We start from the raw sequence: 15,037 nt of genomic DNA, 5'->3' as shown, positions 1-15,037 counted from the left end.
CATTGCTACAAACATTGTATTGATATTGTGACTGACTGACACTAATACTTTTTATTGATATTAATACTATTTAACGTTATTGATCATGATTCTAATATTATTACTGGCATTAATACTGTTGAATGTTACTAATAATATGATTGATGATGCAATAGATTGAGATATAATGAACTATAGAATGATAAATTGATACATATAATCAATATAGACATTGATTCATATATTTCTTTATATGATTTATAACATATTATTATCTTTTATCTTACATTGATTTCAGTTGTAAGATTTTAACTACTTTTTGGACTATATGTTCATTACATGGTTTTACATGTTTTTAGAAAACTATAAGGATCTTATGATATAAGGCTCCATACAAGATAAAAATGCAATCATGTTTCTTTTCATTTGTTCATAGTAAACTCTAATTAAATTATTGAAATGAAAGACAAATATAACTCTTTATTCAAATATAAATCATGGAGTGTGACACTGTTCATACCTTAAGAGAATGCTAGTTTAATTTAATTCATATAAAATAACATTAAAAGACACTTTTAGGGCTCTTTTGATTGTTTATGCTCTTTTGATTGTTTATCGATTGAAATTCTTTTCTAGAAAATGATTTTTTTTTTCACTTATTAGATATATAAAAAGAATACTAATATATTTGATGAAAGGATTTTAAAAGGATTTATAGAATTTAAAATTAAAATTTTTACTAACTTCATTCAATTAAATAATGATAAATCTAATAAAGGCTATTACTTTATAAAATTTTCTTCAGTACATGCAACCACATGAACATTTATAATAGTTTCTCCATTAAAAATTTTATGATTTTATTTTAAATTTTGGTGAATTTAATCATCAATTCGTACATATATACATTTAGTACCTCAAACATAAAATTGCTTCATTAGAAGTCTATGTATACAACCAACCAATAAACTCAAATGAGTTACATTTAGATTAGTAAGTTTCCTCGCACTTTTTCTCAGCTCAATGATTGAGCCTCAATCATCTCTTTTTTTGATATATTTAGATCAATTAAGACAAATTCACATACACATCATAGTTTAAAACTCAAAATCTCTTGGTTGGTAGCCAAAGCTCCCAACCACGTCTTTTTTTTGGGACATTTAGGTAAATTAAGACAAACTCACACACGCAAGACTCGAACCCAATACATCTTAGTTGATAGCCAAAGCTCCCAACTAACGAGGCCAAATTGAGTTGCGTCCAATCAAGTCTTCAATGTGGTCCCAACTAAAGGACAAAATAAATCTTTTTCACCCACTTTTTTTTTGGAGAAAAAAAATTTCTGTAGATATAAAAATAAATGATTGGCACATAATGACATAATAAAAAATATTAAAAAAAAATTATACAATAATTATATAATATACCAGAAACTTAAAATAAAAAATGCATTTAACACGCCACTGACATAGAGCTTTCGTCCTCGTCCGTTCATACAGCATAGGGCTTAGCCGGACGAAACTCACATCTGTTACGTGCGTATATATATCTGTGCCGTGTAAAAGGTGGCCGGCGCTTTAATTGTGCTTCGCCGTCAATTAACATTGTCGGTGATGCAAACTGGCGAAGCCAAAGAGTTCGCCGGAGCTCCGTCCCTTCAATCGAGCAGGTCCATTGTAATGAAGAAATTGCAGAGAAGCTTCGCACGGTTTAGGAACATTTGACGTTTTAAGCATTTAAGCGAAATCCTGCATGCAAGGCCATTGGTATCAAGTGAGGACTGCAATGCCCAATAAAATATAATAGCGCTCGGAATGTTAGCTCGAGTTCTAAATAGTGTCGTTTGTGGTGTTTTTGAGGAAAAAACTTTGATTTAGGTAATTCTAAATTACACAGCTCATCTTGGCCTGTTGGTTGAGAGCTTAGGCTTCCAACCAAGAGGTTTAGGATTCGAGTCTTTGTGTATGCGTTGTGTGTGTGAATTTGCCTTAAATGGCCTAAATGTCCCAAAAAAAAAAAGGTAATTCTAAATTAAATTGGAATAGGAATGTGCTGACAGTTTAGTCTGTTAAGTACATGAGAACTAGAGTTTCTTTTTATCTCGATGAGTGGTTCTTGGTTTATTCCAAATAAAATGTTTTTCTTAGTTTTGATGAATGAATTTTTAAGTTATCTCACATAATTTTTGTCTAAATAGTTGAATATTTGTATATATCCATATAAGTATTTTAGAGGTGTCTAACTAGTTCTAGGAGGACTCACCCAAGTTGTCACATCATCTGCCTAGGGTAGTTGGCTGGGGGGGGTGCGAGACTTATCCAAATCAACCAGATTGAGAAGTTGCCTTGGACATGTACATCAAAGGACTCATATAGATTCTCTCAAGACTCAAGAGAGGCACTCACCTCAACATAGATTGGGTTTCCAAGGCCACTCGCTATCATACACACCAATGATTCACCACTAATATCCTTTGATCTTGCGAGCTACAAGAAGTGCACACTTCAAGGGATCAAGATTATGTACGATATCTTAAATTCAAATAATCGTCAACTCATAGTAGTCACCACCTCGCGCAGGACTCGTCTTTTGCATCAAGTGGATGAAAGACACCATCCTTGGACTGACCTTTGAGTTTAAAGGACTCGCTCATATAAACATGTCCTATATGTCGCATCCAAAGGAATTGCCTAGGGCATTAATTAATCAATGAATGACTTGCTCAAAGAGTCCAACATGGAACCAAAGGATATATAGAAGATACAAGGCCATGGCACCATCAACTAACATGTGTGGTGTCATATATAGTCTGAAATAGGTCATAATTAACATTGTAATTTATTTATGCAAACTTTAAATAAAAGCTCTTAAAGTTTAATATCTCTCTTTTTTTTTTCTTTGTTGCATGCTAGAACATTAATGGTAGTAGAGAGATATAGAATTTAAAGTCATAAATTTATGTAAAAATTCAGCACACACATATATGGGGATAGAGAGATGTGAGAATCATAAGAGACACCATATTTTTTTGTGGAAAACCTAAAAAGAAAAAGAAAAATCATGGGTCCTAACCTAGTTGAAATGATTATAGTAGTGCTTATCATTGAATTGTAAATGATGTCATTCCTCGAAGAGAACGCTTTGACACAATGTAGCAAATATATGTCGTATAGAGCATATTATATGATTGGAGTTGGAAAAAATACAATGAAATCAAATATATTTTTAAGATATCATTGGCATGCTTGTTTGGTCGACAGGACCATAGTAGGATGACAGAGGTTGGAGGGATAGTAGTTGGCATGAGTGACAAAGTTCTGACAGATCACCAGGTGATTGAGGTTTTAGGGATCCTAGTCGATTGACAGAGGTCGACGGTAGCTAGGTGACGGAGACCGTAATCATGTGACAGTGACCAAAGGGACCATTGTCGGATGACTAAGATCGAAGGGATCGTAGTCGAGTAACTAAGATCGAATGGACTGAAGTAGAGTGACTAAGATTGAATGGACCATAGTTAGGCAACTATGGTTGGAGGGATAGTATTTGGGCATTAGATGTCAGAGGGACCGTAGTTGGGTGACGATGGTCTCAAGGACCATAGTCAAACGATGAAGGTTTAAGAGATTGTAATCAGGCGACCGTGATTAAAGGGGACTGTGAGAGGGATGGTAGTCGGACAACAATAATAAGAGGGACCATAGTCAAGCAACTGAAGTAGGAGGGGTCACAACTGGGTGATGGTAGTCAGAGGGGTCGTAGTTGGGCGAATGAGGTTGAAGGGATCATAGTTAGGTGATGATGATTGAAGGGAATGTAGTTGGTAGTTGATGAAGGTCGGAAGGACCATTGTCAGGTGATTGAGGTTGAAGGATGGTAGTCAACAGAGGGTTTGATGGTGGTGGTCAAATGATGAAAGGTATGAATAGGAGAGGGGTGTAAGAGATTCAACAATAGAGGAAAAGCAGAGGTTTAACGATGATGGTTGGCAAATATCTAGTTGTGATGGCAACTATGACTGAGTGGACATCCGATAATGATCGGCTTGTGAAAGTCTGGCAGCAACGTCAAAGTGGCAAGGATTAGCCGACGGCAGTGCTTGGATTGTGTTTCAGAATTCTTTAAGCCTCAAAGCTCTCTTGAATATCTAGCCCAAGATCCAATCTCATCTTCATGTAGAGAGTAGAGATCTATTTATAGATTTTTTGGACTGACATGCTCAATAAAAATAGTGAAAATATGAAGCAAATATAGGCATTTCAGCCGACGGCCTGCATTGTTCCCCTCGATCACAATGTTTCTTGAGTATTTAAGTATCTTAATGATGCCAGTGTTAAGTGATCCTGGGTTGTCACATTGAGCCGCTCGATTCGATTATAAACACATGTTATATTTTGATATCATTTGATCACCCAATTAATATTATGAAGCTTTCTAATATATTTTAAACCTCTGATTTGAGTGCATTTAGGCAACGATTGGATAGATTTTAATATTTTTGGGTTATCTCGTCAGGACATTTAGTTTTATTATAAGTTCAGTAAAATTAAAGTTTGGATAATACTGAATTTAATTTTGAAAACTTTCAATTTAAATATGCATCAAGATCCGTGTCCGACCAAGCCAATTTTTTGTGTGAGATCATTCTTAAATTAGGCAGGATTGAGAGCAATTTTTTCCCCCCTTCCAAATTGGCCAAGGCTTTCAGTTGCGGCATGCTAGATTAATAAAATTGACATTATTATAGTGGGGAGTCGTTGAGATATTCATTATTTTTGGTAGGCATTTAATTCTTATTCTATGTAAAGATGTGAAATAAATAAGCACGTGGTTGGGTTCAAAAATCACTTTCTGTTGCTCCAATTAAATAATTAATTACTACGTGATATATAAATAGTTTATAATTTACTGTAAACCAAGCCTTTAATTTGTTGATTGGCTTTTAGTGGATATGATAAAGGCTTATCTCCTTTCTCTCTCTCTCTCTCTCTCTCTCTCTTATTTATCCAAATTGCGTCATAAAATTTTGATGGATCCTATCTGCTTCTGCTTATGAGAGAATTGTTATCTATTTTTAAAAGGCAGAATACTTTTGCTGAATAAAATAGGTAATATAAGGCTGAATGAATTATCGTTCCCACAATAAACAAAGCTTTTCTGTTAATTTTTTGTCACTATTTTTTATTGCTTAACATTTTTTCTATTGTTTTAAAATGGAGTGAAATGTTGGATTTTTAGAGGAAAATTTCTCTTAACTAATTTTTTAATACAAATTAGATTTATGATTCCTCAAAATTATCTATTAAAATTGTATGATCTGATTTCTTACTAATTTTAATTTATTTTGTAGTGTCAATCAAAATCTGATTTATTGATTATTTTTATTTGTTATTGAACAACTAATCTTAAATTTTTAGGGGTTATTTACTTGCTAATATTCGGAATATAAAAGAAATACAAGAGTTTTGAATTTTTTTGATGATTGATTTAAAAACAACTAAAAACTCAGCATTCATGTAAGTAATCAATTTCGAATGACTTAGGGGCTTTGATTGGAAGAAAAATGAATGCAAAGTAAAGTAAATGTATTATTTTTTCACTTGTTGATATTGATTTGATGAAAAGAAAATTCAAGTTAAAGTAAATGTAATGTATTTCTTTTTAATTCATTTTTGAGATAAAATATTCTCGCCTAATTTGATCGAGAATATCTTATACTGCTTGAGTTCTTTCTTGACCACCCACTGCAGCCACTGTCTCCCCTGCTACCTGCCCTGCTGGCTGCCCCGACCAACTGCCACCGTGGTTGCCGGTTGCCGCCCCGCCCGCATCAGTCACTATCGATCGCCATCATCGGCCGCCACATGACACCGGCCGTTGCCACCCTGTCTCCTCCATAGCCGCCCATTCACTTTACTTTAAACAAAAAAATAAAAGTCGTGTATTCTTTTTTCTCTCATCAAAATAGTTCCAAAGTATTTCTTTTACGCCACATTTCTTTCATATAACATTCCTTTTTCATTAAAAAAAAATAGCCCTTTAAAATTCATAATCAACCTATGAAAATTTGATGACTAATTTCATCAGAATTTGCTTTCATTAAGAGCATTATGGGATATAAAGTCAAAATTTCTTTAATCTCTTACGAAAAAAAAAATTTTTTGTTAGCTTTATAAAAACGATATGATAAAAACAGTATAATTAATGAAAAATGTCATGTCCACACCAAAGCATTTCTACAATTCGACACTGTAACAGAGCCTTCGCAGAAATCACCTCCTCTGTTATAATTCGTTTTTCACTTGATCGGATTGTATTCTTGGCCGTTATATATCACCATCTTTTCTCTCTCAGATGTCCAAACGTCTAGATACAGCACGGCGGGATTTTGTACGTCCCAGGCGACGCAATAGCTGAGAAGTTGCTGCGCCTCTTCGCATACTACCCGTTCGACGAATTGCCTCTAAAGAGAAGGCCATGAATTCGACTGAGCACGGGGCTTTGGAGTTGCACGAGGCTGAAGTCATCAAGCCCGGCAGCGTTGGCGAAGGTCTGAGCAAGGATATGCGCAACGGCCATTGTCGCACCGCGCACAACATGTCCTCCTCCTCGCTTCGCAAGAAATCGGATCTCTCGCTCCTCTCAAAGGTCCGGTGTGGGATTTTACGCAATTTTATGTCTAATCTCCATGAGATTTTTCTTGGGACGAAGCTTTTCGTTCTCTTCCCGGCAGTTCCCCTTGCCATTGCTGCGCAGAACTACGGCTTCGGACGCGTGAGTTAATGTTTCTTCTTCCCTTTAAATCTTCCTTGAATTCAGCTTTTACATCTTTGGTTCTTTTCTTTACAAGCAGACAAAAGCTTTTGTATCGTATTAGATGGAAATTCTTTTATCCAATTCCTTTTTTCTGGCTTTTTGGTTAGCGGGGAAGTATTTACATCGAAAGCCAGCTACCAATTGCTTGTTGTTCCTTTTTTTTCCATCTCTTTTAGATTTATATATAAGTGGAGAACGAAGATTATGAGGAAGGAATTGTAGTAGCACACAGTAACTAGAGCAATTAGGCGTCTGCATTTTATATTACCTTATGTGCAGAATTAAGACTTGGTTTGGTGATGCTTTCTGTTGAGAGTAGTGTGACAAGAAATAACCTTATCATTGGTCCTAAAAAAATAAAAAGCAATATATGCCCGATCCCTTACTGAGTTCTTGGATGGTGTAATCAATCGTGCACCACACAAATTAAAGTGAATGACAGATTCAGCGAGCTTCGTTTGGTACGATTTTTTTACTACTTCTTAAAGTAATTTTTTAGTACACAAATTTTCAAAAGTTGCTTTAAGAAACAATAAAAAAGCCGTCCTAAACAAGCCTATGGGACGGCTTTCTTCTTGCTTTCTAAAACAACTTTTTAGTTCAAAATTTTCTTGAATTTAAAATTTTTGTACTAAAAAAACGTTTTAAAAAGCAGTTTGAAAGTTATCCCAAATAAAGCCTTAGCCTTCATTGGAACAACTTTCTTGTTGCTTGTAAAACAAATTTCTAACCCAAATTTTTTTCCGAAAGCGGTGAAAAATTATTATTAAAAAACTGCCCCAAATAAAATCTCAGTACTGGTGCAATTTGATTAGCAAATCAGATTTTTAGACTTCAATGATGTAAAATGCATGCGGTCAATGTGATGTTATGCAACAGCGGATTCAGTATTCAATAAAATTATGGGCAAGTAACAATTCACGTTATACATATTATTATATATGTTTGGATCAACATAGCTTTTTGTGCTATATAGAACTATAAAAAACTCATCTTAAGTTTAGCAGAAATTATTATTTACATAGGTATATCTGAATTGGTGCGTACATAGGAGTACACTGTGCACTCTGTTCACACCTACGAATATCGCAAGTAATGGCTCCTTCAAATTTAGGGGAAAGTGTCATCGACCTTTCTTTAATTCCAGCACTGCTATTGTGGGTTCGTTTGCGACAGTTTTTTTAGTGCTTCATAAAGTAATTTTTTAGTTAAAAATTATTTTTATGTTAAAAAGTTGATTTAAGAAGTAGAAAAAAAGTCGTCCCAAACAAAGCTATATAATGCTTGGTTATATTATATACTGCCCGAATTTTGTTGCAAGCTACGTGTTTAACCTACGGAGCTCACCTGTCATGCATAGGATGCTGGATGAACCACCATTGCTGGAGAATTGAGACAACTTCTTTGCTAAGGCATTCTGGCGTGATGACGTGAAAACTTTGCATTTTATTCTTCTACTTTCTTGCTTTTACTATGGAAATGTCCATATTGAAATGTATTTCAGTTGCATTGGAATTCGGATCTCTATGCATCAGCCATATGCGTATTTTGTTTCTTTTGTTGGTTGCTTGTAAAATGTAAATTTAGAGGGGAAGATTAGATCAGGAGCTCCCATAAAAAACTTAATTAAACAATAATTTGTCTGTATAAACTACAAAAGTGTTTACAGAAAACTATATATATATATATATATAAACTGTAAAGCATTTCTATAAAAGCTAAAAGACAAATATTCTTGCAATACTAGACAAATATTATTTTTAATGAGAAGCTCCTTATCTTTTTATTTTTCCTGTTAAATATACATGCTTAATTGGATTTTCTCACTATTTTAATGTCCAGTTTTTATTAGGAATTTGGTATACAACTTATTTTACTATTTTCATGATACAAGTTAACACTTGATTTCTGGTAGCAGGCATGGATATTCGCATTGAGTTTGTTAGGCCTCACCCCGCTTGCAGAACGAGTCAGCTTCCTCACTGAGTAAGTTCTGTATCCTTTCTGTTCAATCCTATTTTGCTCCAGGACAGCATCTGTTTTTCATTATTGTTGCATTCATCTCAAGGCTACTTTTTCTGTGGTGAGCCTCAGCATTTGGTTGCGGATAATGACGTTTGGGACCTTTTTATTGATGACATATAGGATTTGATATTTGAGCATAGTATTCCATAATTATTGAAAAACAGCTTACCTATATATGACGTTACATTTATTTGTCTGATACTATAACTTTTGAATGATTGTTTCTATAGACTCGTCATGATATTTTATGATATTTTCTGTTCTGATAAAAAATACAAAATTGGAGGTATGGGTGTTAAAACATCGGGCTTGCTTGCTTCAAAAGAAAAATTCATTTCATTATTTCATGATAAAGATAAACTTTGAAAGTTAGGTTTTTTTTTTTTTTTTTTCCTTCTGGTCTATTTATTTAATTGACGTGAATTCTTTATGCACACCAGCCTATAACTTTCTAAGACTTTATATTATGTAGTTATGAATAAGGAGTTTGAATGCTTATTTTCTTGATGTCGAAGCACAATTGTTAATTTCCTATCTAGGTGAATGTTAAATTTGAAATGTTTATGTTCTACATCATTTTTGGTCACCAAATGGCCATCTAGGCTTCTCTACAAGTGCCACTGTCATGGGTGTATCATATCAATCAATGTCTACGAATGATAATCTTAGGAGGTGATAGCCATACAACAACCTTAGTAGCTCAATTAATGCAAAAGATTACTTAGTGGAAGCTAAGAGACGAAATCCTAAAGCACAATTAGGTCAAACTATGCTGTCCCTATGCAACTTATACATTCATAGGCATAATAGATGAGAAATCCATTGCAACATTAGTATTTGATATTTTTTTAATTTCATTTGATTTTTTTATTATTTAACTTGTTTAATATATATATATATATATATACTAAAAATATATATATATATATATAATACCTTTATTTTTAATGCTATTAACTTTAATTTTCTTTTTAGTCCTAGTTTCGTCTAACAAATCATTAGTAACAAGTACAAGTACAAACTCAAAGATGAATCTAGATTAATATACAAAGCATGAGAATGCCCGGGGAGATTTAGGTAAAGGGAACATCACCCATCACGTTGGTTGGCTTTATTTTATCACGAGTATTTACAACGCAAAAATCTTGCATGTCCATACTATGATTTAAAAGAACTAAATCCAAAATTAGGATCATCAGCTACTGATTTCCTTAATTTCGGATGGTCTTAAAGAAATTGACATAATCATGTCTAAATAATTTGCAAGACTTGTATATTGAAGGAAAATATTTAAATTTAAGTTTTCGTTAATAGCTATTGATGAAGTGTCAATCTGTTACCTCCCAAGCCAATGGGATATAAATATCTACTGCATAAGAACACTAACAGGAACGGTTGAGAGAGCCAAAAAATAGGCCCCAAAAATATATAATGAATATTGATTGATGTAGTGGACCCAAATATGAGATAAAAAGAACCCAAACAAGGGTGATAGAGGCTCCTTATAAGTATCAAAGTATGAAGATCACTTCAGCATTTACATTTATAGGTTATTCACATAATATGAGCACAATGAGAAAAGTCTAGTATAAAATAATTCCAAAGATAGTTTGATATGCATGTAACATCGATCAAGAACTTAATAGGGTAGTCACCTAGCGAACAAAAATCAAACATGATGGGACGAAGAATCTCCAAGCTTGTTATGTATAAAGAAAAAATCGTCAACCAAAATGTAGAAAAATGGAGATGTCATATTAGAAATCTCAGGAGAAATCTCAGGCTTCGAAAAAATTAGAGTAGTTTTATCATATAAGATAGTTGCTATCTTGTGCTTAACAGAACTCTTGCCATGTTGGAAGAATGAAAAAACTTGCAAGCGAGTTCAACTTTGAGGAACCCTCCACCTAACAGCTCCTGCGAAGGAAAAAGAGAGGGCAAATGATCTGGGAGGCTGAGCGCTAGCATTCAGAGAGAAATGACCATCATGAATAGCTGGATCATCCAAATATGATAGGTGTAGAGGAATGGGTAAAGAGAAAGCATGTTTAGGAACCTTCACACAAGGGCTGGGAAGTAAAGCCACAAGAAACGAGATGAAAAATGGTCTTCGCAAAGAAAGGGATGTATTAAATGCAACACAAATGGCATATGAGCGAGTGCCAAAGAGCGTGTGAGTGGAACACAATAAACTGGAGAGGTAAAGATGATGACTTAAATGCAACAGCCGTGACAACTAGAATGAAGGTTGAGAAGGAAACCCGATCAATAACAAGCCGCAATGAGCAACTAGTGGAAGCTGCATACATGAAAAGATAAGCAAGAGCTTACTAGTGCAGAGAAAAACCACAACGAACGTGGCATTCTGCTATGGAGCAATGATATGAGGGCATAAGGATCACTGGTGCAAAGCTAATCCACTATGGATGTGATTAGTTGCTAGGGAGCAATGACATGTGGGCATAGGGCCAGCTCATCACGTTTGTTGGGTAATCGAGCGTGGGAGGAGAGAAGTTTATCTCTGTGCTCCAAAATATATAATGGCTTTCTCATGCAAGAAGACAATGTAGTACTTGGTTAATCATGGGTGAGGTTAGGTTTAGGTTAGGCAGAGTTAAGTCATAATTGGGGGGAATTCATCAAGAAGATTTCCTTGATTAAGAAATAAGGATATTGCCAATGGTGAAATTAACTTTTTGATTTAATCCTACTATAATCCTATTCCAAAATGTCATAAGTTTTGAAATGAATGTAATTATGTTCTTAATCTAAGGCTATAAGTGTTACCAAGGTGAAATAGCATGTCCAAATTGAGCTCAATATGCTAATGGATGTATCAACTCAAAAGCTCAAACTAATCGGTAAGAGTGACTATTAGTATGTTAGTAATGCAATCTTTGTTTCACTTCCTATGTGGGATTAATTATCACTCTCATACAACCTGTATAATAAGAAAAGAAAATTCAATGTAAAATAAAAAATTAGATGATAAAAATGCAATTTCTTGATGTGAAATTAATTTTTTTTAAAGTTGTATATTCAAGCCAAAGTAACTCATCATGATCTACAACAACTTGTCATACATACATACCATTTCATAGACCTCAAGCAACATCTTCTATATGCTTACAATTAGGATCCAATGTCACTTTGAAATCTATGTTTTTGCATTGCTCTTTCAACACTTTTTCTTCTCATTATTAAAATTTCATTTGTACTATGATTGGTTAGTATATATCTAGCTTATGCATGGGTGACACTCAAGATTGATGCTTTAGTCCTTTATCTTATCCATATCATATCAAATAACTCATTTTTTTATTTTTTGTATTGATGACTCAGGCAAATTGCGTTCTACACTGGCCCTACTGGTATTTAACAACTCTTTTTTTTAGCACTCTTATTTTAAATACATGCACTTATGGTAGAGGGAATACATGCACTTACAGTTGGTGGCCTACTAAATGCTACATGTGGGAATGCAACAGAACTTATCATAGCTTTGTTTGCACTGCACAAGGGTAAGATTGAAGTGGTCAAGTTCTCCCTGATTGGTTCAATCCTCTCCAATTTGCTTCTTGTTCTTGGTTCCTCCCTCTTCTGTGGTGGCATTGCTAACCTCCGAAAAGAGCAATATTTTGACCGGGTATATAGAAACCTCACCGAATAAAAGTTTATTTTTTCCTTCAAAATGAAGAACTTATTTTTCAAGTTCTCATATTTCGATAGTTAGGACTTTATTTCATTTGTGTTATTTCATATCTAATATTCTCATTCTATTTTTTTTAGAAGCAAGCTAATGTAAACACGAGCCTCCTGATGCTGGGCGCACTGTGTCATGTGCTTCTACTATTGTTTAGATGTGCTGTGACCACTGGCGAGCAAAATGTAGCCATTGTCCCTACTTTAGCACTATCAAGAGTTTGCAGCATTGTGATGCTAGCCACCTACATGGCTTACCTTTTTTTCCAATTGAAGACCCATCGCCAACTATTTGAGTCACCAGAGGTAAGACATTAGTCAGCCTATGAACTGAAGATTGGTAGCATTTACCATTAAAGTATTTTCTCTTATGCATGATTAAATATATATTTCCAACTTATAATTCATCTTGTCAAAGGAATCATTTTTATTTTTCTATTTATCAGGAGGATGATGACAATGATGATGTGGTATCAGAAGATGAGACAGTCATGGGATTTCTTAGTGCATTAATTTGGTTGGTCGGTTTTACAATTATAATTGCAGTTTTGTCAGAATATGTTGTTGGCACAATTGAGGTCTGTCTTTTTTGCTTTTGAAGTTTCTAAATTTCGATGCTGGCTTTTTAATTTGATTTATAAATTGTTGTAAATTGTAGGCATGTAGCACAATATTAGAGAGTGAGTTCTACAACTTCTCTGCGTAAAAGGAGCCCTTCTCTTTGAAACATAAGAAAACAGAAACTTCGTTTGAATACATTAATGCAACTAACACCCATATGTAGATATAATATAAAATAGTAAAAGTAAACATAGATAAAATAATATCTTGATTCATTAGTTTATGCTAATATTAATTTACGTCAATGAGGAAAGGAGGTACAAATAATCCCACTGTCCAAATATGGAGGAATAGAAATTGAGAACACTTATCAAACTAATCAATTTCTCTTCTTACAAAATTAATGAGAATGGAGGAGATCTAACCAATATCTTTAACTTACCTTTCTCAAAAGAAAGCCAAAGGACAAAAGGAGAAATCCCTCTAGTCAAATCTTTAAGAATAAAATAAACAAAAGGATTTGCTTGACTGCGAACAATTTGAATTGGCATCCTAGCTCGATTGCTGGAAACTTTATTCTTTTTACCGTCAGGTGGCATAACGAAACCCACATCTCTTTCTATCTAACACTATTGACACTATGAACAACAATTGGTCCAAGGGTCGCAACTATTTTCAAGTTTTGTAGTTCATCTGATTTTTAGAATAAGTAGGAATATGAGGAGATAAGGATTAAAGCTTTAAAGAATTACAAGTTTGCGCCTTCTATTTGATATAAACTCAACAATCCTTCCTCATATCATATCCTCCATATCAAAAAAAAATAAAATGGATAATCAAATTTACTTAAATCACCAAAGCTTCATTGAAGTCAACACATTCATTTTTACTATAGCCTTCTGTAACTAATTGTGCTCTATATTGGATGCTATCTTCACTCCAGGTTCCCTCGTTATGCTTGTAGATCCATTTGTCGCCAACAATATTTTTCTGTTAGGGAGTTGAACTTGTTCTCAAATCTCATTCTTTTGTAAAGACTCCTTCAAGTCCCTCCACCATAGTTGTGGTCTATTGCTTTGATTAACTTCCATCGACACCATCCTCAAAATTGGTTTGCTCTTGATCACTAGAGACACTGCTACACTCAAAGCATAAGCAACCATGTAAGAACAGGAGGGATCCTTATATATAAATCTCTTATGTGCTCTAATCTATCTTTTAATAAGTGAGTACTAGTTTCTTTTGAGTGTCACAATGTTACCTCCTTCTGAAGTTCAGGCATGGTAGGCTGTTGTGGTGGGTTATCAGCTAATTGTATATGCTCCACTTCAAATATAACATTTCATTTTTTTTCTATCTAATATCTTCTCGAATCATCAATCTACACTAACTTCTACTGAAATATGTCCGATTCATTAAATTTAACATCCCTATTAATAAAAAAAATCCATTGCTAGGAATATTTTAAAAATCATTAATTTGTGCCCCCACTCATAAAATTTTTAAGCTTTGCCCCTAATCGTAGCAAAGGAATTTCCCCCAAAGAGACCCACTTGGGAAACTTACCTAACGATTTGAGAGGCACTACTAGCCTAAGACCTGGGAGAGAACACATCTAGTTGATCGGAAAGAGCTACTCACACAAGCCATTCATGTAGGTTATTCTACATAGGGTGAATTGAGGATTCCACATAAAGCTAGTAACTTGGCACCCACCACACACATGAATCAACTCTTTGATAATGTGCTCTAACTCTTAGAGCCATCATCCTCGTACAGATTTAAAAGGTTTAAATATAGGAAAGAGCCCACTCAGGGAGCCCCACCTTGCCCTACCGAGACTAACTAAGCAAGGAGCTCGATTTCTCCACAACCACACACCTTAGTCTCCCTTATTGATAAAATTTTTGTATGAGGTTAACTAAACAAAATTCAAATTCAATCAGAACTCAAA

The 15,037-nt window shown here is 34.3% G+C and overlaps 1 protein-coding gene across 1 annotated transcript; it reads left to right on the top strand.

The window, feature by feature from the left end:
* The first annotated feature begins 6,186 nt into the window (after window positions 1-6,186).
* On the top strand, window positions 6,187-13,136 carry LOC110109297 (vacuolar cation/proton exchanger 1a). The gene is made up of 6 exons (XM_028699876.1): window positions 6,187-6,753; window positions 8,714-8,781; window positions 12,163-12,191; window positions 12,270-12,466; window positions 12,610-12,828; window positions 12,969-13,136. The coding sequence occupies exons 1-6, from the start codon at window positions 6,457-6,459 to the stop codon at window positions 13,119-13,121; spliced, it is 963 nt and encodes a 320-aa protein (XP_028555709.1). The 5' UTR covers window positions 6,187-6,456; the 3' UTR covers window positions 13,122-13,136.
* The last annotated feature ends 1,901 nt before the right edge of the window (window positions 13,137-15,037 follow it).

The sequence above is a fragment of the Dendrobium catenatum genome, unplaced genomic scaffold (genome assembly GCF_001605985.2).
Source record: "Dendrobium catenatum unplaced genomic scaffold, ASM160598v2 fragScaff_scaffold_1400, whole genome shotgun sequence".
In the NCBI taxonomy this organism is placed as follows: Eukaryota; Viridiplantae; Streptophyta; class Magnoliopsida; order Asparagales; family Orchidaceae; genus Dendrobium; species Dendrobium catenatum.
This window is presented reverse-complemented; position numbering and strand designations above follow the sequence as displayed.